Below are 21,996 nucleotides of genomic sequence, written 5' to 3'. Positions count from 1 at the left end.
CATTAAACTATATAAATATACCAAGTTGACATAAAATACTTGCCCATCTCTCTACCTCCTGTGTCCTTATCACAGTATATATGCATGCTCAAGTTGGTATAAGAGTATATTATTTATATCCAGTTCATGTTATCCAAAATAATTATATGAAAGAAAGGCAAGAAGACAAACTTTGAAGTGAATATTAAATTTAGGATACAGACCCCCTGCCACAGGACTTTTTATAGAACAACGCATATTCTATATAATTTTATGTAGACATTAATTAAGGATTGAGGCCCATCCTTTCCTTGACTAAGTTCTCGATCCTACAATTTTTATAATATATATTACCATATGCAATATCATGATTCATGCTGGTTTGCTCGAGACACCACTCATTGACAATGCCTCTTAAGAGAATAGAAAATCAACTACAAGATATTTATCAAACTAGTCTTTTCTATTTATCGGAAAGTAATGAGATTGAATTCATTATATTAATTCGGAGGACATGAATGGAATTCTTGAAGTGGCAGAAGAGGAAAGAGATCCACTTGCAATTTGAACCATGGTAATTTATGAGGATTTGGAATTGAGAACAGAATTTTGAAGGAAGATCGGATGGATTTGATGTATATTTTTATTTATATACTGATGGATATTTATTAATTTTAAATAATAAAAATATGTCTATTAGACTTTTAAAAAAAAATTATGATGAAAACATAGTAGATAATGTGTTGTAATAATATCCCCATAAAATAATGGTGACAAAGGGTAACTCATCACCAACCTTAACCTAGAAAGCTTTACCTAATAATTGATTCTCGATGAGCCACCACCTAATGCCACTTCCCTAGACATAAAGTTTTACTCTAGAAATTGATGGGTTAAAAGCCATGGCCTAACAACTATTTTAATTTTTTGCTTTAGTTTAGTTTAGTTTTATTCCTTCTCTATGTGGGATTTAGTCAACATTCGAAATAGAGGATCTAACGTCAAGTCCTACAATCAAGACATAAATATATATATATATATATATATAAATATATATATATATTTATATATGATGCAAATAGGCCAAAATCTTAGGCCTGCATAACTAATGGTAGTTAACATATGTTTATTCGTCCATTAAGTTGCCAAAATACATATATAGACTTGATTATCACTCTCTTCATGGAATATTAAATCAAGGTTTTATTAATAATAAAAATAAAACAAATGCTTGAGATGGGTCCACTATTCCACTTGGTCCATATATGATATTTGATCCAAAATGTGTCTACGTGCGCCTTGAGATTCATGCATGGTTTAACTAAACAATTGTATTTCGGCCTGATACATAATAATAATAATAATAATAAGAAATCCTCTCTCTCTCTCTCTCTCTCTCTCTCTCTCTCTCTCTACATATATATATTCTTCCTTGACTCATATTTTTTAATGTTCCTAAATTCTGATATGTTCCTGTGTCTGCCCTTTTAGGAAACTCCAATGTGCAGAATGTGGACTTAATAATGCATGCCATCATTCATTTCCAACAACGACGTCAAACGCCAGCCATGTATGCGGCTGGTTCACGTTCGATGGCATACCGGATTCAACCATTCGTATTATTTTTAGAAATATATAACTCTAATAAAACATTTAATAATCTACATAATACGTAAAAAGAAAACATAGCATACCATACTACATCAAAGATATAAAATATGTGTATTAGCTTTATAGTTATTACCACACTGCGGACACGTAATAACTCTGTCGCACGGATATTTCCTTTCTTAATCTAATATCTTTAACAAATAAAAGTTATATCCACCACCAATCTCTATTCTCAGTTTAGTTTTAAGATACGATACTGATGAATTAAGATAAGACATACTTTTACTTTTATACTACTTGCAAGAAAAATAATAAAATCAAAGAGTATAATTATAAAGAGAGTTTTCCTGCATCTTCCCCGTGCTTGTGGTATTACATTACAGCAGACCGAAACAACTTGCAATTTCCTAACACACTAATCCAAGCTAAAAACCACTTTCTATATGATTTCGGCATTTCCTAATAAGAGCTTGTATCAGTGAAAGAAGCAGTAGAAACTAAAACAATAATCACGCATAGGGAAGCAAAATTTTGAAATGGCAAGGTTTTTAATCTCTACATCATTGTTCTCTAATTCTACAGGATGTCTATCTGTGTTCCTCTGGGACATTCGTATCAGAAACATGGTTTGTTCCCTCAAGTATTGTTAAAGACAATTAGAATATTTGATATAAGCTAGATATGCAACTTTGTGGACAATTATAGAGGAGGGGATTTTGAACAAATTTTTGAAAATGAAAGAAGCTACTTTTTGTATACCATTGTGACTGTAAAGGTTGTATATGTAAACATTTCTATGCTAGAAGCTTGGTGGGAGTTTTCAGGGTCATTTGCGCTGGTGTGTTATTCTACCAAGACCCAGGAACCACTTTGGGAGAAATCAAGGCCAATTGTGCAACTTACAGAACGTCATCAGATGACCTTGTTTGCCTGCACGAGGACTCTTCGAAGCTCATTGGCAATTCCTTGCAACAAGATTGGTTTCTGAATGACGCCATTCATTCCAATCTGCACACATCTTTCCCACACATCTTCATCAGCACATGCTGTCAGGGCAACAATCAATGGCCAACTTCGGCTTCGGAACTTCCTAATTCTTGATGCAACTTCAAATCCATCCAACTCGGGCATTTGAAGATCTAAAAGAACAATTTGGAAGGATGTAGCCGGGCCAACAGCACTAAGACATTCAAAGCCAGATGAAACAGTAACAACACAGCAACCTAGCTTCTCAAGCAGTTTCCGGGTTACAGCTCTATTCACATCATCTGCATCGGCTAACAGAACTTGCAGGCCTCTAAGAAGAGAGTTGGAATGTGGATGATCTGAAGATTCTCCAGATTCAGAGATGGCTATGGAAATAGATGGCCTGAGTTGAAACCGAAGGACTAACCCCATGCTTTGAGGAATACCTTGAGAGTTGGGGACCACCCAGATCTTCCCATGCATTAACTGCCAATGACAGAAGATTAGAAACAAAATCGATAAGAAACTAAATGCATCGACTACTTATAGAGCACTCTTATAGCTTCAATGGTGTCAACCAAAATAGAAAAAGAAGAAACAAACAGAAAATTAACTAACTAGAAGTATATGGTTTGTGCCATAATATTGACAGGTAAACAGAATTCCAGGTTTTACATTTCAAGGCCCTCAATGCAATCAAAACAAATATGATATGAATCATTGTTGAAGACATGCTGGCAACACCAAAATCCACAAACATCAACGCCCAAAAGTTTATTATGCAGGAAAAATTGTCCACTGGAAATAACAAGCATTATCTCTAACACAGAAATAATGACCAAGATTCAACGAAAATGCAATGCAAGAAAATCCTAGGTGTCACTCTATACAAAGGAAATTATGCACAATGAATATGTACTTATCAGGAGCTAATTGCGGTGGAAGCATATTGATTACCATCAATTACTTCATTCCAAACAAAGCAAAGTTTTTCACGTCAAATAAAATGCGCATCCAAAGACTAATATATTAGAGATAAAGATTCAACTACATGTTAATTAATTATTCGATCTGCATCTCTAAATCATGACCAACATCTTAGACAGAAATGAAAATCTGCTACCAGATGATGGTTGTGCATTTACGAGACTCGCAGAAACTTAAATTCTTACCTGGACCAGCTTTTTGCAAACACTGAAGCTCAAGCCCTCGTCAACTCCGTCACTGGTATACCTCCTACCACCCACCTGCATAGCAGTTCTTGAGCCCTCTGAATCAGAACAATCATTCTGCACTATGATTTCAAATCTGATATAAACATCACCATCAGGAGTGTTATGTCTCCAGGCTGCCCATTTATGATCATTCCTTTCCTGGCTTCCATTCTCCACAAGAACCCGAAGTACAACAGACCCTCTTTTGTCATTGCCATCCAACAGGTTGCCAACCATATGCAAAATCACTTGAAACACCCTCCTCTCATCACCCATTACATTATCAGGCAAGCACTTGTCGACCTCAATTGAAAAACCAAATCCCCTATAAACACATAAACACCTGGCAAGACACGCTGCTTCTTTAATTGTGGCATGTAAATGGAATGATCTCACCTCCAAAGGAAACCTTCCACTATCTTTTGTTGAAATTTCCATTACATCATTTATTAATGTCGATAGCACATTGCTAGTCTTCATCATTGCATCGACAAGAATCCGTTGCTCAGTATTTAAATTCCCATCCTGCATCATTGAAATCAAACCTAAAATAGAGTGCATGGGTCTCTTCATCCCATCACTCATTACCTTCTGAAACGCTGTCCTAGCCTGACTTGCCATCATTGCGTTCATTTTTGCTTGTTGCAATGCCCGGTTTTGTTCCTCCAACTTCTCCCTCATAAGTTGAGACTCTTCTAGGACTGCAGCATGGGAAAGAGCCACAGCCACCTGATCAGCTACCACTTTTATTATCCCTAATTCCTGGTTGGTCCAGGATCTAGGCTCACCTCCTGGAAGAACGAGTACCAATACCGCATAACAAGCCTGAATTATCTCAGGAGTTCCCCCTTTAAAATTGCAAACGCGAAGCATTGGCATCCGAATTGCAGCAACAGGTCCTGGCGAACCAGAGTCTCCACTGCTCCCAGCAGCAAGTGCTGAATCAGGGCTAAGTATGCTCACTCCATCACTCCCTTTAATCCTAACAACATCAGGATCAGTAATTGGTATTGAACAATTATCCATGCTTGAATAATTTCCCCCATTTAATTCATGGGTTAAATGCATCTCCGTTCTAATCTCATTCGGCATCCACACTGCACAATTCTGCAAGCCCAATGTCTTAGATAGCTCAACGAGAGTCGTATATAGAATTGTATGCCTATCAAGTGATTTCCTAATCTCTTGAGTAAGCATTCGAACATGCAATCCAGCTTCTTTCTGCTTCATTATAATCCCAACCTCACGGCCAAGATCCCATGCCTTTTTCTTCAACATAAATTCCCTTACCTTCACTTTAAGAAGCAAAGGAATGAGAGTGAAGAGAGTAATAGCAGTGGCACATGAAACCAGAGCAGTTAAGATCTTGAAGACCGTGAGAGCAAGCATGAGTTGAAATTGATGAGGACCATAGGTCCAGCCATTGAGCAAATGGGTCAATCCACAAAGGACAATGAAGGCAATGAACTCAAAGAGGACCCATTTGAAGGGGACATTTGAGCAGCTAACAAAGTATAACAGCTCAATAGGGATCGAAAAATATGCCACAGCAATCAAGAAATCGCTCACTTTTTGGCAATCTAGAATGCTCTCTATGCTCCATAAACTGCCCTCATCATCACAATTACATCGCGAAAAGCCATTGTCATTTGCAGATACTGATATCAGGAGTAAAGAGAGCATCAGCAGCCCAGAAGCTACAGGTTTTAACATTGCGGCCAAAATGGGCTGCTACCTCTATTTCAATCCATTTTTTGCACTAAAGTTTTAATCTTTTCACAGTATTTACAAAGCAGATGCCTTTCACCTAAAATTTAAACATTCCAATCTTCCATTCCCATTACCTGTAATGAAAAAAAAAAAAAATTAAACACAAAGAACTCAACAAGATTAAAATCCCATCAACAGCTTATCAAAATTATATGGACCAATTTGGGAATCTAACGCAAATTCCAGATAAATCCTCAATTTCTAACATTAAGACAATTAGACCACACTTTTCTTTCCTCAGTTCTTCCTTTTATTATATACCTAACCTTATATATTATTAAATGGAAAAAATAATAATAACACAGTAAATCAACATGGAACACGACATTTTCGTCAATCAAAAAATAAAATAAACCCAACAAAAGAATAAATTTAAAAAAAAAGAGCCAAATTTAACAAACCCACACGCCTTCTTTAATATATATATTTTTTTTTTTGATAAAAGGAAGGAAACATAAAAATAGTGTTAACCATGAAACAAGAAATCAGCAATAGAACTGGAAAATAAAGAAGCCACCAACCTTCTTCCTTGCCTCAAAAATAAAACGCATTTAAAAAAATGCAGGCAAGAAAAAGAAAAAATCATACCTGCAAAACATTGATTATAGAAATGAAACCCACCTCCAGATCTTCTTCACTCTCTAACGTGCATAGATAGGTTAAAAATAGAATACATTTCCATCAAACAAATATAATGATCCCTCAACTCACACTTTTATTACTAAAAAAGAACCGAAACCCAACTCACCAAACCTCAAGATTTGAATATATATGCATTAAAGAAGAAAGAAAGAAAGAAAGAAAAACAGAATGACAGGTAAATAATAGACGTAAAACCACCACCTGGTTTTGAAAAGGAACAAAGACTTAGACCAGACCAAGAAAGCTAACAAAAGCATATAACAAAACTATTGGAAGACTGTTCTTTTATAGCTTATTAAGAACAAAACCAACTTGATCATAGAGATTTAAAAAAAAAAAAAAAAGAAAGAAATATTAGAACTCTACCCTTCTCTCTCTCTCTCTCTCTCTCTCTCTCTCTCTATGTTTATCAAATTTGAAACAAAGAAAAGAAAAGGAAAAAGAAAAAAAAAGCTTTGTTTCTTTCAAAGAGAAGAGAGAGAGAGAGGGACTGGGGGCAAAACTTAAAAACGTGTTTGGGTGTTTATGTCCGCGCCGTTGTTTTGTAAGAAAGGGAAAGAGAGAAGGACAGGGAAGTGGGACCCTAATGGAAGGATACATGAAATATTAAGAGAACTTGGACACTTTTTTGAATCAAAACGTCCTCGTCGTACCCAAAAAGATTTATTTTATTTTTCCCCTCTCTCTCCTGTACGTTTCTTTCTTCTTTTTTAGATAATTTTCATTTTTAAAATTAAAAATATTAATAATATTCCGACCTCTTAGATTAGTTCACTTCCAACATTTTAAAAGAATATTTTTAATGCATAAAAATTTATCTTTTATTATTATTAAATAATGCTTATTTTATCAAGAAGATTTTTTAAACGCATATTAATATATTTAAATAATAAATGATAGCTGTAACGAGCATAAATAATTAAAAAAGACACATTTCAATAATTATTTAATTAATAATCTAAACTTTTAAATTGATATAAAATAATATCTTATATATTTATTCAAACAGATTGGATGCATCAAAAAATTAAATTATGTAAGGGAATAGAAGCGAAGCATGTAGCGAGTATTCATTGCGAAAATGGAAGTATACAAGTCTAATAATCCTCGAGTAGACAATTTTTTTTTCTTTTTTTCTTAACCTCCCCAAATCCACAATCCCAAACCGGCCTCTGGTTTGGTTTTGTTTTGTTTTGCCAATATGGAATGACTGCCACGTGGCAGATGTCGATATCCCGATTGAGCTTTCCTTCTTATGTACCCCTACTTTCATCATGTGGCGCGTGACTTTCAAGCTCTACTGTTTTTTGTTTGTAATTGGATTGTGTTGCAAATTGCAGTTGCAGAGCCATCTGCAGTTCTATTCTATTTGACTGAGCTCCTTTTTGTCAATAGTGATGCAATGTCACCTTTTCTTTTTCTTTTTCTTTATTGGGTCACTTTTAGTGACACCGTTTGGTTGCCTTTGAATATAAGCTGTGCATGTAAGTGGCAAAAATTCTAGAAGACAAATAAATAGAGCTAGTTAGATCAGGTGCATGCACATATTCAAAAATAAATAAATAAACTTTTAATATGTGAATGAAATTATTATTACTAATGCGGTTAATTTAAAGCAATTATTTAATAGCTTTGGTGCATTAGTTGTATAATTAAATGAGAGTATTTTAAAATAGGATTATAATTTAAATCTCACTTACTGGAAAAACCAAAAATTAATTTTCAAATCAGATTGAAGGCCAATCTTTTATTTTCTTTGTGTTGCTTATATTAATTTAAGATTTGATTATAAAAATAAATTACGGACCAACCAATGATACTAATATATGTAGAAGATTAGGTAGTGAACAGCAACACATATGTATATATATATATATTATAATATCCGTACGTGTACTTGGTGTATGAACCAAATCTAAGCTTAGATTCATCATCATTGGAAGATAATAAGAACATGAATCTTAGCAGACTATATTAAAATACACTAAAAGAAGTCATTATTGGATAAACAAAACATAAGCACCTCTAATAAAAATTTGTTTCAAAACCGAATCCAACCAATAAAATTCAATAATTAAAACTTTTGCGCTTATATAAACTAAGCCATGCATATTCGAATATTAAAAAAAAAACTCATAGTGAGTAGAATTAGATGAAGTTATTTTTAATTTTATTGAATTCGATTTTTCAGTTCTTATTTCATATTTTTATTTTTGGGCTTTTTTTAACATAATATTAATATTAATAATAAAATTTTTAATTCAATAAATATAATCGATCTTTATATAATTGATATATTTAACAAATAAAAAAATTATAAATTCATTAAGTTTAGTTATCTAAAATAACAAATTGATTTCTTAATAATTTATTAATCAATAAAAATATTAATTTATTAAATATAAAATATAGAATGATTCACCGTATATCGCAATAAAAATTTTTTGTTTAGTCTATAAATATATCTAGTGTAACAAATAAAATTAAAAATATAAGTATTTTATTATTAATTATAAAAAAAAAAGTCTGATATATGATTTAGTCGAATATTTGTGTTTAAATTCAAACAATAGCTGATATTATAAATTTAAAAGATGACCAAACTGAAATTGAAGTGTGCGAAACCAATCGATTCGGTAATTCTGATTCAGTTCGAAGGAGACAAAACACAAGTGCCCAGTTGTTTTGTTTAGCTGTGAAACCGATGAGTTTACATTGTAATAAAACTAAAAGGGCCCTTCGTCATATTCACATCTCAGACTGCTGACGTTCTTATTAGCATATACCAACCCACCAATGGAAATTTATTTTCCTTTTTATAAAAATTAAAATTAAAATTAAAAGAAAAAAGTAAAAGTTTTGAGGAGGATCATACTTTAATACCCAAACGCCATATCAGTTCAATCTTAAGTGGCTGTGCTGTGCTTATATTTCTTTTATAACTCAGCTACAAAGCAGTTGCTCAAATAATGGCAATTTATACAATCATGCATTCTTTCTATTGATCAATTCCAACTTCATAATTTTTTAATCCATTTATTTTTATGTTATTTCTTTTAATGCTTTTTTTTATTATATTATGTTATGTGCAGTTTACAAACATCTACTGTTGATCATTAAGGTAAATTAAATACTTTTGGCAAGTTGATGAAAAATTGGTATTTAAATTATTTAATTTAATATGCCAAAACTTACTTACAAGATTTTTGTTGTAAATTTTGTATATCTATTATTTATATAATTTGTATAATGCTAACTAATATTTATAAGATATAATACATTATCAAAATATAATGTTAATTATTAATTATCATAAATAATATTATCATTGATCTCTATTACATATTAAAATCAAACTATATAAAATCAGATTTTTTTCTTTAACTTAATTAAAAAATAGTTATATAGAATTCGACAGAATGAAATTGAGTGTTTTCTATAGGTTAGATTTTTTTGAATTTATATATTTAGCTTGATAGTAAATATATATTTCAATTTAAGTAAAATTTTTTAAATTTACAATTCTTTTTAGAAAAAAGAAATAAAGAATTAACAAATCTGAACGAATTACTCCTTGAGTACAAGTTCAGGTGCCAAATTAATCCTTTAGCCAACGTGTTGGTGCTTCGTAGCATTTAGCCTACAAGGAAGAAACCACCCTTTAATTAACCATGTGCGGCATTCTTCGAAACGAAGCATTGGTCGAGCCATGTGACAGGCACATGCAGTCTAAGGAAATATCAATCTCACGCGCGGTATGAAAGCGAATGGCGGTTAAGCTATCTGTTTAATTTAGTTTAAGAAGAGAGGCGCATGAGAGTGTGATGGTCCAGCAGGATCAGACCATTCCATACATGGAAAAATCTTTGCCTTAATGACTTGTACAACTTGACCAGCGTCAATGAGATTATTATCCCTTTATTGACTAATCCACAAGTGAATTATATATATGAATGAGCGAAGTTGTATATATATATATATAAGATTAAACATTAATTATTTTCTTAAATTTATTAAAAAAAATTATACATTTCACATGAAATCAGCTTTTTTTATATGCGAATCACTTACGATAAAAATTAATGAATAAATTTAATATAATATTTTTATGAAACCCGATGAAATTCATATATATTAAACTAAATCATTTATTATGATAAGCTTAATTAGTACTTGTAGGAAAGTTAAAAGCCAACATAGCAGATATACAAGAATCTAGCAAGATTATTGGTTGTTACGAAGAATTTGTCACTATAGGCAGTCTTCAGTGAATTGGAGAAGAATTTAAGAAAGGAAAGAAATTGAATAAGTAGGGGATGACCACATTCAGATAGCATGGGATCCATAATATCATGTTCATGTATGTGGAATTTAAACAGGTGCCGGTTGCTCATGCTATGGGACCAGAAAATGGCTTTTTTATCTTTTACGTGTCACCTATAATAACGATAAATTTCATTTGAATTCCAAGTGAGACAAATTTTTCATGGTCTAAAGGCAGTGGTAGTGGCATCCCAATCCTTAGGTACCCCATAAATTAAATCAATTTTGCTGCATTTGCAACAATTCTCTCCGCCAAAATTTGTTTTGTGAAAGTGATAGAATTTCCTGTTAACAGTATAATTTCAGAAAACCTTCCTATCTAAAGGAAAAAAGAGAAAGAAAAAGGTTTGGTATTTCAAGCCGTGTGGTTTAAGCTAATTTCGCTAATAATCAACCCTTTTATAATACCAATATTCATCTTTAAATACGTCGTCAATTTTTAATATTTAGATTTAATAACATAGCACTATTTTTTTTTTCATTTTTAATTCATTGCCGATTATCAAATTTTTATCATTTTTAATTCGTTATTAAATTTCATTATTAATATGTTTTTTTATATAAGATAATTAATTTAAAAACTTTCCGATATCAATAATGAAATATTGACTCAATTTGCCATTCGATTGGTGTATAGTAATTTGCACTACCAATTTATTCTTCAATTTTTGAATCACTCGTCTTTTAATTTCTCGAAATGAAAGGGGAAATCGATCATTGAGTTATTAGGACAGCGGTAATGATGAATACAGCTAGTGATTATATGAATGTATACCATATTTGATTTATGAGATGAGATAAGTATAAAATATAATAAAAATATTAACTTTTAGAGAATAAAATAAGTATGAATAATATAGTTTTTTTTTTCTAATTTATGAGTTTGGATTAATTATTTTTAAATAAAATTTTAACTAAATATTATGTATTAATTATATGTATACGGTGGTAGTGGGTGGTGGGTAATGGTCGATAGTGAGTGAAAATAATGCTTGTAAATAGTGAAAAATGATACGAAGTGGATTTAAAATAGACAATTAAAAGATATGCTATTTTTAAAAAATAAAATAAATTTAAAATTTTACGATACATTTACTTACCACCATGTTAAGTATGTAAGTAAAAAAGAATATTATTTCTTAAAATATATAATACTCATTTTTTAGTTTATAATAGAATATATTTCAAAAAATAATTATTAATTACTAAAACTTAAACCAATTCTTAGAATAACTATTCCAAATTAGAATAGTAATAATTTTTCCTTTTATTCCATAACATTTTGAGAAAAAAGAAAGAAAAATTGGTTGGTTTGACTATCTAGATTCAACATTTGAACTTTGTTTTCCCAAAAAGAAAAAACATTTGAACTTTGTAACTCATCATCTTTTTAATCTTATATATATATATATATATGTACTTATCAACAACAAAGGCATGCCCTCTTCACTTTCTAACTAGTGGGTTTTCTGAAAATTCATATTTTCTTTTAATTTTCCACAAGAAAATTAGAAAACAAATAGCATTCAAATACTTAATTATGGGTGGAATCAATTATTAGATATTTAAAGAGAATTAATAGGAACTCCTAAAATTATCCAATTAAAAGTGAGGCGAATTGGATTTAATTCCTCTAATTATTGTGATTCTGGCAAAAAAGAGAACAAGAGGAAGTCTATTAGCATACGGTGATAATTAAGAAAAAGTTGAAATGGAGAGATTAGACTAAATAATTTAGGATAAGGGGATACATATTATTGATTTTGAGTCAAAGAGAATATTATATAATACATTGCACTGGGAACATTATATGTATTAGAATTATCTTGGAGGAATTGACCCCACTTCTGTGGTGAGACTATAATTGTGAAAACGAGTATGGCATTTCAACATCATGTGAATTAATTATGGAATAGGTTTGATTCTAAGCCATAATTTATTTTTATTTTTATTTTTATAACTAATTTAGTCAACAATTAATTTCGATGTCCTTTTTTACTATTTAAAACCGACTTGAAAATGTTTAGTAATATATGCATGTTATATTATTTTTATTTATGCAAATGATCAAATACAACTGCTTATTCAATTTAGTTGTATTTGTTGTTAAAAACTTTTCAAAATTTATTTTATAGATACGGAGAAATAAGTGATTAGGTTTGTTAGTGAAATTGATTTGATTATTTATTTCACGACCATGGCAACCTTTCCTTCTTGACACGTGATCGAAACCATTTGCATTCTATGGCTACCTTCTTCTTCTTCTTCTTCTTCTTTTCTTTCTCTATAATCGCTTTTATTTAATTTTATTTATTTCTTTTCCACTATAAAAATATGATAAGTTCTCATTGTCCAAATGTCATAATCAATAAAAAAATCACTATTGCTATGCCTGCATTCATAAGGTTGGCACGAATGATAAAATAGATATGGCGAAACACGAGAGACGGAAGGTTCTTAGGATCAAATCCTCAATCTAAATTGGAAACAGCACTGCCAAGTTAGCCAGGCAGATACTATTTTCACCAGGCAAAATCACTATGCATTATCTAATTCATGCACTTAATTATCGACCTGCTCTTCTATTTATAGAATTAAAAAGGACTACTGTTACGTAAATGGTCTAATAACAAATAATATGTAGTATATGCATCTCGCCCTCCTGCTTTGCTTGTTATAACATCACTAAATCATCATTTTACACTGTATTACTAAAGTTTCCATTAGTTGCACTTTCCTTTTCCCCTCTCTACGAAACTTCTTTCTCTTTTGTAAGAAATTCAAATCCCATATTTTCTGGCTCTCTCTCGAAACTGGGCACTAGAATTCCACCCATTGTTTTTGACATTGGTTCGGTTCTTAGTATCATGGTGTACTTTTTTAGGCGGGACAAACAATTCCATTATTAGGTAAATTTGTCCTTCTTAATTTGTATAACCCAAACTACCACTGAAATTAGCAATAATACATTTACATTTTATTCTTTGGAATTCCTAGCTTGGTTTGAGCTAATTTCCATTTGTATGAAATAATTTAAGATAAAATACTATTTGTCTCCATTAAATAGTCAAAGAAAGTATGTTATAATAAAGAAATATTTCTTTGGAGGTTTAAAAAAAATGTAAAAAAAATGTAAAAAAAATTTGACTAGTATGTTATTGCATCCTCTAAATGCAAATTAATAAGTTTTAAATGTCAAAATTCAGTGCAATGATTGTGTTTAACAAAAGAAGAAGAAGTTTGTCCTTTGTGCGACCCATTATTTCTGGAGAGCAATGCAGGGAAGCACCCGATTCCGCCTGAAAATTTCCAAGGCTCTTACTAAAAGCCCTCAATTCTATAAATCAGAATTAATTAAATAGGATTGACAATCCAATTATTTGTCCACATTACATGGATGTTAAGTTTGAAAGTAACGCTAATCTGGTGGGTTTAAATATGTACTCTACATGTCATTGGCTAGTCCAAAGAACATTTCACTTATCTTTGCAAGAAAATTGTAAAAGAAAAAGCTAATTTGGTCATGAATCTAGAGGGCATGGAAAACTCCTGATTGGAGAAGCTCCACTTGTCACAAAATTTATAGGGTCTCAGCACGGATGGGACCCTCTTTTTTTGGAATCAACAATCCAATTATAACATCTTTAATAGAGTTTTAAAGGACCTATATTTGACTTTATTAATTCAAATCACTCACTTAAATGGGCTTGTCATGTCTTCTATTATTCTCTCTTAAGAAAAATAAAAATCAAAACCCCTTTTCACCTATTTTCAGGTCACTTTGCAGCCTGCCCATCCAATATGGACATGTTCTTCGGCTATAAAGATGTTAAATTGGCATGTATCAATACTACTAAAAGAAAATGCAGCATAACTTCTCCATTCAAAATGACCACAATCTCTTTTGGATCAGTGGTGGGTTTAATTTGCATTTATTCAAATCTATTTGCTAATCTGTTAACACCCTAAATATATAAAACAGCATACATAATTCTCAACAGTTACAAATTTAAAATAATTAAACCTTGCTCGAGCCATTATTATGTGGCATCCATTAGAGCTAACGCCTGTGCTGCCAGACTAGAATTTGGATGAAGGGAATTTCTTTTTCTGATGCCTGAATCACCATTCCCTTGGTGCCTTCTTTTCCAGAAATACCATCATAAAAATTGTGGGGCATGCAAGAGAAAGGAAAGGGGGAAAAAAATATTTCCCTTCAAATTTTTACTGTGAGAAATCAAAGAGATAAAATAGGGTGAACTGAAATGGGGACTGAATCTGGTTGCAGAAAGATCATTTCTGTGATATCTTTTTCTCTTCGATACAAAACAAAATTCTTTTCAGTGATCAGTGCAAGTAAGTAGTGGACAGGAATGAAAGTTTAAATTCCACCAGAAACTGTTAACAAGAGATATTTAATACAAATTCTGCTTTATTAATGATAAAGTTAAAGAAAGAAAAAAGAAGGTTCATGAATGTCAATCAAATCTTAACAAAGAAATTAGCATCTCTCTCTCTCTCAAAAGATTATCAATTTGTAGGTCTATGTACGATGAACATAGAATTTCTTTTTCTTTGTTCCTTTTTTTTCTTTTTCTAATTTTCTTTTTTCTTTCTAATCAGTACACATCATTACATAATTCTGTACGAAGGACAGAATGATGTTCTCGTAGGTTTTTCCTTTCCTATTCTGCATTTGAAAATTGTATATAAGGTTAATTTAAACTTGATGTACAAACTACTTTTCTTAACGATCATTTTCAGTTTTATGAATATGTGAGTAAAAATAAAAGGATAAGAATTCAATACTCTTGAATTCATATAGCTCGTGATTAGATAACTCTAATTTTAAGTATTTTAATAAATAAATTTATAATTTTTATTTAAAAATTAAATAGATTTAAATTTTAAAAAATTATAAATATGTTTATTATATTTATTATTTAAATTAGTTAAATAAAATAAATTCTAAAATTATTATTTTAAATTTTAAAATAAATTAAATTTAAAATTTTTAAATTTTGTATACTATTTTTTTATGTTTTATCAAAAAAATTAAAATTAACAATTATTGTCTTTATATTACTGTTACCGTCGATTTTGTCAAACCATTATTATCACCGTTGCCATCAATTTTATTAATTTTAGTCAAAATTTAAATCTATTTTAATTTTTAAACAGAAGTTATAAGTCTATCTATTAAAATAATTAAAATTACATTTATTTGACTCTGAGCTACAATTTCAGAAGAGAATTTAATCATCCGTCCACAAATAAATTGAATTATATAAAATGTCTCCTTATACTAGGAAAAAAATTATCACTAAGTATTTTATATTTAAAAAATATGTAGAGGAACTTAATTAATATTATGGGTCTCCGTTAATTGTTCTAATGAGGAAGATCAATTCGGTTATTTTCTACTTAATTATATTTAAATTTATTACTAAAGTATAATTACATACTCTTATTATTCAATAAATAAAATACTCATGATTTGTTATAAATATAAAAAAAATCCTAACCTCATTGGACTTTAAATCATGTCCCGTTCCTGAATGGGGCTTAGCTTATCCTCTGTAATTTTAAAAGAATTAACTTAAAAAAAAAAAAAAAAAAGAGAAAAAAGAAGAAAGAGAAGCAGGTAAACTCTCAATTTCTATTGTAAATCTTGATTTCAGCACCTTTCTTTGGCAATCTTGCTATTTCTTCATTATTATCATTGTTTTTCTTTGGTTCGTGATGTTGCCAAACACCGGTAACGTATATTCTTGAATTAGTTTATAAGAAATCAGTTTTCATGTAGATGCGTGAATATAGATTTTTCATACCCAACCGTAACAGATCTATATCTGTTACCAACCAGTAACATTTATTCTTTGCATTGTAATGTATTTTATTGTTGAGTTGTTATATTTATTTAACTATTATTAGTCAATCTTTTAGACTAAAGTATTTTTTATCATTAAAGTAGTAATACTAACAACATACATGATGCTTCAATAAATAACTAATTTTTCAATACTTATATTATCAGATTTTTGGAGTATAATATATAGTAATGATCTATGTTAGATATAAAAAATAAATTGAATTCTAATAATTTAATATTATGTTTAATTAAAATTTATAAAATCGATGAATTCATGTGCAAATATAAAGTTTATGTGTTTTAATTGAAATAAAAATTGATTTAGATTAGTAAGTCAATAAATTTTTATTATTTTAATTTTAATTTTTCTCTTTCAAATAAAATTAATTCTTTAATGTATTTTCACCAATCAGATATTTTCTGTTTATAAAATTGATATCAAAAGAGTAATTGAATACCATATTATTAATATGATTACTCGGAAGCTTCATGGGAATTAAATTGATCTATTATTAATGTTTTCAAGAGTCGAATAAAATGGAAGTCTGAGATTTTTATTTGCATTCTAAGTAAGTGTTTGGATATGAGAATCAAACGCTTCTCTCACTGAAAATTATTGTTCTCCTTTAGCAAACATTGTCAATTTCATTGGGCTCCCATGATTGACGATTCCAAAAGCAGGTTTTTTTTTTTTTTAGTTGAGCAGAGTCAAATCAATAAAGTGCAACTATAAGATTTATTAAATTGTTAAGGTCCAAAACAAGATTAATTTTATCTTTATTTGGCATTGCAATCAAGATTCAAGAAATTGTTTTCTTTCTTTCCTTCTTTCTTTTTTTCTTAGATGAAGAAGTAATTAATTACTTAAAAATAGTGGGGTTTTTTTCCTAAAAATGGGAGAAGAATAGTATCAAGAGAAACTGTAAGGGAGGTGCTAAGATACAGGGGATAAAATCCATGGAAATGATGCCTATATTCTGATTTGAGTGTAGAATTATTATAGGTGGGCATATGAAAAGGTAAGGCAAGGTGGGAGAGAGAGAGAGGCAGATAGGGAAATGGAAAGTGAAGCTTGGGAATTCTGCATAGAACAGAACTGACTGAAAGAAGAAGGGTGTATATGGTATGGGGTGGGGATGAGAGAATGCATCATACAATGGAGACACAAAGCATAATTGGGGTTCCTAAAGTCAAGAGATTGCCCTAAAGACCATGTCCCATTTTAATCCATGTGCTCTACTGTGGAAGGCTACATGCTTGTAGTTGTAGCAAAAGTGGTGGAGGGGTCCTCTGCACAGCTGCACATGCCCCTAACTATGTATCCACTCCACATCTATATATGGGATACAACCCATGTGTCTAAAGCACAAGAGGTCATATCCTTGCCTTCAAGGGAAACAAACTTACCACCACAACCACTCATCAATAAATAGTAATGTGTATTGTTCCCTTTTTCAGCTAAATATGGTGGGGTGAAATTTTAATCTCCTGTTTAATGCTCATAGTATTTGGTTGAACAATTCCTAGTGGAAGCATTTACTTAATATTTCTTGCACCAAAGGCTTAAGATTTTGTCCTTAAAGTTGAATTATAGTTATATGTTAAGTACAATCTACTTTGTGAGGAGTGAGAGCACTTTCCCTGTCTAATAAAGTGGTTTAGCAAAATGTGGGTCAAAACCAACCATTAATAAAAATGGATTTGACGGTTTGATTCTTTGATTTGAACCAACATTAAAATAATGGTTCATGTCTCTGCATAGTGTCTGCTCTCTTTATTTTTTGAAATTTTAGTAATCAAATGGTAAATGACTATTCTAAACTATTTAGAAAATAAGTGTTAATATCCTGTTTAGAAAATAAAAATATTTTAATTTAATGCGTGTCTTAATAATTTCCACCAATTTCGACTTTTTTTATATATACATTATAAACAAAACAAAAAAAAAAAGAACATTTAATGGCAAAAAAAATTTGCAATTTGACCATGTTTTTTTATTTTATCAAAACAACCGTAATTTATAAATTTGATCCATTCCTGGCCAATTTAAGATCTTAACTAAAATTAAATAAGAACATATTCAATCTTGGTACCCTAAGTGTTAAATGAAGGACTAATTGAAGCACATATTACAAATTACGTGTGAAATATTAGCTCTAAATATAAACTGGGAGAATGCATAATCGAATTCATACCTGGCCAACACAAAACACTTAGTGGTTTATGTTCCTCACACGTGTCAAACAAGCATAATCACCAAGTCAAAGATAAATGATCCTAGTCTTTTTCTTTTTCATCCCCATTTTCTTGATAAAACAAGATAATACACGCACTTATTTCTCAAGTTTTTTTTTGGTATAATTGAAATTAAGTTATTGTACTAATTAGGCATGGCTTAATTGATATTAAAAGCTATTTTAAGAGATGTAAAATTTCGAGTTTAAATTCAAATGAAATCTGATTCATTGAAGGTAAAGATCAAGCATCATGTTAATTCATGTTTTGTTAAAAAGAATAATGTTAACTAAGCATGAAGCACAATATGCATTAGCCCTGTGCGCAGTGGTAACTCATGTAAATGAGGCTAGCCTAGCATAAATGCTGGCGGTATCGGCTTGTTGCATAAGAAAGGAGGTTCGGACCGTTGAAGTTGTACACTGCCAGAGCTTCTTTCAGGAGTGAGCACATGTTCCATGATTCTAGTTGAAAGGATTGTCTTATTTACAGCAAAATTGTCTCTCTGTGCATAAGAGATCCCAGAGCTAACGATAGGAGTGAGAGTGACCTGCTCTATGCATACACATAATACCCTTTTGCATTCTCTGGTCCCCAACTTTGATGGCTACTTTGAATTTCTGGCATTTGGTGGGACTCCTTGTAAAAAGCAGCCCTAATTGTATTCATCAACAAAAGAAATATCAGGGCAGTGCTCATCCATTTGTATGGGAAGCTAATCTTGCTAATGCTTCAGACTGACAAATCTCTCTCTTTTTTTTCTTTTTCTTTTTTTCTAAATCAAACTATTGGACAACCTTAGTTCTAATTTTGCATGTGGTTTTTACGGATCTTGCTTCTTGAATTGTTCCTCTTTTATTGGGCCATGTTCCTCCAATCAATTTTATTTGTTCCACATTGATAATAATATAATATTAGCCCACCCACAGTTTGTATGAGCCCATGGGAGGCCCCAACAATGAAACAGGATACTAGTTAAAAAGATAAGAGCTAGCCTACATATGTTTTTTCACAATGCCTTTGAATTTATTTCACAAAACAAGTTTAAGAACCATAAATTATATGAAAAGGGCTCGCGTGGTAAAATTATATTAAAACTACAGTAGAACATTAACATAAAGTCAACTTCTATTTGCCAATAGCCCTATGCTATATTAGTAAGAGGGATAATCTAAGCAAAGACTGGCTGGCATGCCAAATCACAATCCCAGCTACTTAAGAATGGGGGGGCCAACTAGTGGCTGAAAATCATATATTAGCATGTCTTTTTTTAAAATCTTATATTAAGTGTTTTATCTTAATATATTCAACTTAATTTGGCATCATCTTATTTGTAATAATTCAAGTATGAACTTCTTTAACTGCATGTATAAACAGAGTTACATCAATTGAGAGTTTTTTTTTTAATGTATAAAAATTGAATAGATCGTGGGCTATAAATAATAAAAATATAACTATCTTTTTGTATTTGTCATAAAGCCTATAACTCATTTAGTGTAAAAAGTGAGAATTTGAACTCCAAAATTCTATATTTCAAAAGCAAATGCTATTATCACTTGAATTAAGTTTCACACGTGCTGAATCCAGTAGAAATGTGGCTCTTGAAGATAATTAAAATACAATACTACAATATCACAGTATTTGTAACACTGTCGTTCCATTGTGCTTCAACACAGTTGCTATTAGTTGTTCTATTGTTAATGGAAACTTTCCATTACTTTGCATGTCAGAAGAACAATTAAAACGGGCGATTTTTGGTTTCATATCCAAAATGAGATGTGAACACAGAAGCTGGGCTTTTCAAATTAACTGAGAAGGGTGGCAGCTAGTGCATTGAAAACTTCTTATTGCAATTGCTACTTTAATAATTTTTCCTAATTCTATATATGACAACAGTTTTCCAATGGAAATGAGGCAAAGTTAATCAGTTCAGTGAGATTCATCAAAGATATTTTGTTCTTTATAAATTAATGCTTCTGTACAGTAATTGTAAAGGCCAGAGTCTTCATATGCATTTAGTCCATCTTCATGAGATTAAACAGTTATACCCCCAAAAAGCTACATATATTTTAAGATCCTCGAAGATACATTGCTAGAACTGTTTCTCCTAAGCTTTTATGCAATTTTCACATGTAAAAAATTGTCAGTTAGACAAGCTCTAGCATCTTTCAAAAGACCGACTCTGGCAAATTACATATTCCTCGAATAGTAGCCTGCTAAACGTTTTAGGATGACCCTTAATTAGCATGCACATTGAATCTGAAGAATTTTGGTTTTCAGTTTTCGCAAATGCATACTTTACATTCATGAGGTGGTCTTTATTATCTTGTAATCCATGGGGAGATTAATCAGGCTGCAATAAGATTCTATCTCCTTTCCAAATTCTATTCCACATGCAATCAATTAATGAAGATAAGGCTCAATAATCCTATATATCTAGCTTAATATTTAGAGGTTTTAACACAAGATTTAGCTTGTCGGTTGGTGCATATCTCAATTTAAACAAGATCTCAAGTTCAAATATCTCTTCTATATTGTTACTTAAAAATATTAAGAGGTTTTACTCTTAAAATCTTGTCATCCAACTAGCTTATAATTTTTCTTTTAATGCATGCCTATTTGCATAGTTGTGAAAAGTAATGTAATAGATGATTGTCATATATAATGTTCGAAATAATGTTGATCTTTTTATTTCTGTTAAGGATATTATGCCAAATATGAAAAATATATTCGATATCTTATGTTGTTGGCTCACCTTCTTGTCTATCCAATTAGTAATTCAAAAAAGAAACCATTTCAGAAAAGTGAAAAAATCGAAAATGCATTTTTGTTTCAAGCAAAATGAAAATCATGAATGATAATATATATGCATTGAGAAAACGAATAGAAGAACAGTGACAGAGGCATCATTGATAACAATATACAAGACTTCAGCTTGAATTGAATGAGGAACTGCAATGTAGTAATTAATTAAGAATAAACATAGATTAATTTGATCTGTACTTAGGAAAGACACACACACCATACAACGTATAAACTCACCTCAACAAATTAAAAATAGGGCTTCTCTTGCTAACCAAGATTCATTCTTGATCACCAAAATGATCACCAAAACGATCGTCTTTTCTTTCTTGAAGTCCAATCCCAACATAGTTTCCACTTCAATATATGTAATACATATATATATATATATAGAAGAGTGCTATAGTCGACCATCAAGTTCATAAAATCAATTTCTCCTTCCTCTGTGAAGTAGTACCACAACAGTAAATTTTATACCCTATCCTGTACGACAAGTTCTCCGTGTATTCTGCACTTAGGTTAATGGGTATATATATATATATATATATATATATATATATATATATATATATATATACCGAT

General features: G+C 30.8%; 1 protein-coding gene across 1 annotated transcript; it reads right to left on the bottom strand.

The window, feature by feature from the left end:
- Window positions 1-1,899: 1,899 nt before the first annotated feature.
- LOC8276168 (ethylene receptor 2) lies at window positions 1,900-6,631 on the bottom strand. The gene is made up of 3 exons (XM_002529270.4): window positions 6,129-6,631; window positions 3,729-5,614; window positions 1,900-3,042 (listed from the first exon to the last, which is right to left on the bottom strand). The coding sequence occupies exons 2-3, from the start codon at window positions 5,481-5,483 to the stop codon at window positions 2,503-2,505; spliced, it is 2,295 nt and encodes a 764-aa protein (XP_002529316.2). The 5' UTR covers window positions 5,484-5,614; window positions 6,129-6,631; the 3' UTR covers window positions 1,900-2,502.
- Between the last annotated feature and the right edge of the window lie 15,365 nt (window positions 6,632-21,996).

This window comes from Ricinus communis, chromosome 9, assembly GCF_019578655.1.
Source record: "Ricinus communis isolate WT05 ecotype wild-type chromosome 9, ASM1957865v1, whole genome shotgun sequence".
Lineage (NCBI taxonomy): Eukaryota > Viridiplantae > Streptophyta > Magnoliopsida > Malpighiales > Euphorbiaceae > Ricinus > Ricinus communis.
This window is presented reverse-complemented; position numbering and strand designations above follow the sequence as displayed.

Bases quoted from the DNA above. Each gene is read 5' to 3' on its own strand.
- LOC8276168 (XM_002529270.4), bottom strand. From the start codon at position 5,483: ATGTTAAAACCTGTAGCTTCTGGGCTGCTGATGCTCTCTTTACTCCTG. The intron at 3,043-3,728 runs GTAAGAATTTAA...TGTCATTGGCAG, and splicing joins TTTGCAAAAAGCTGGTCCAG to TTAATGCATGGGAAGATCTG.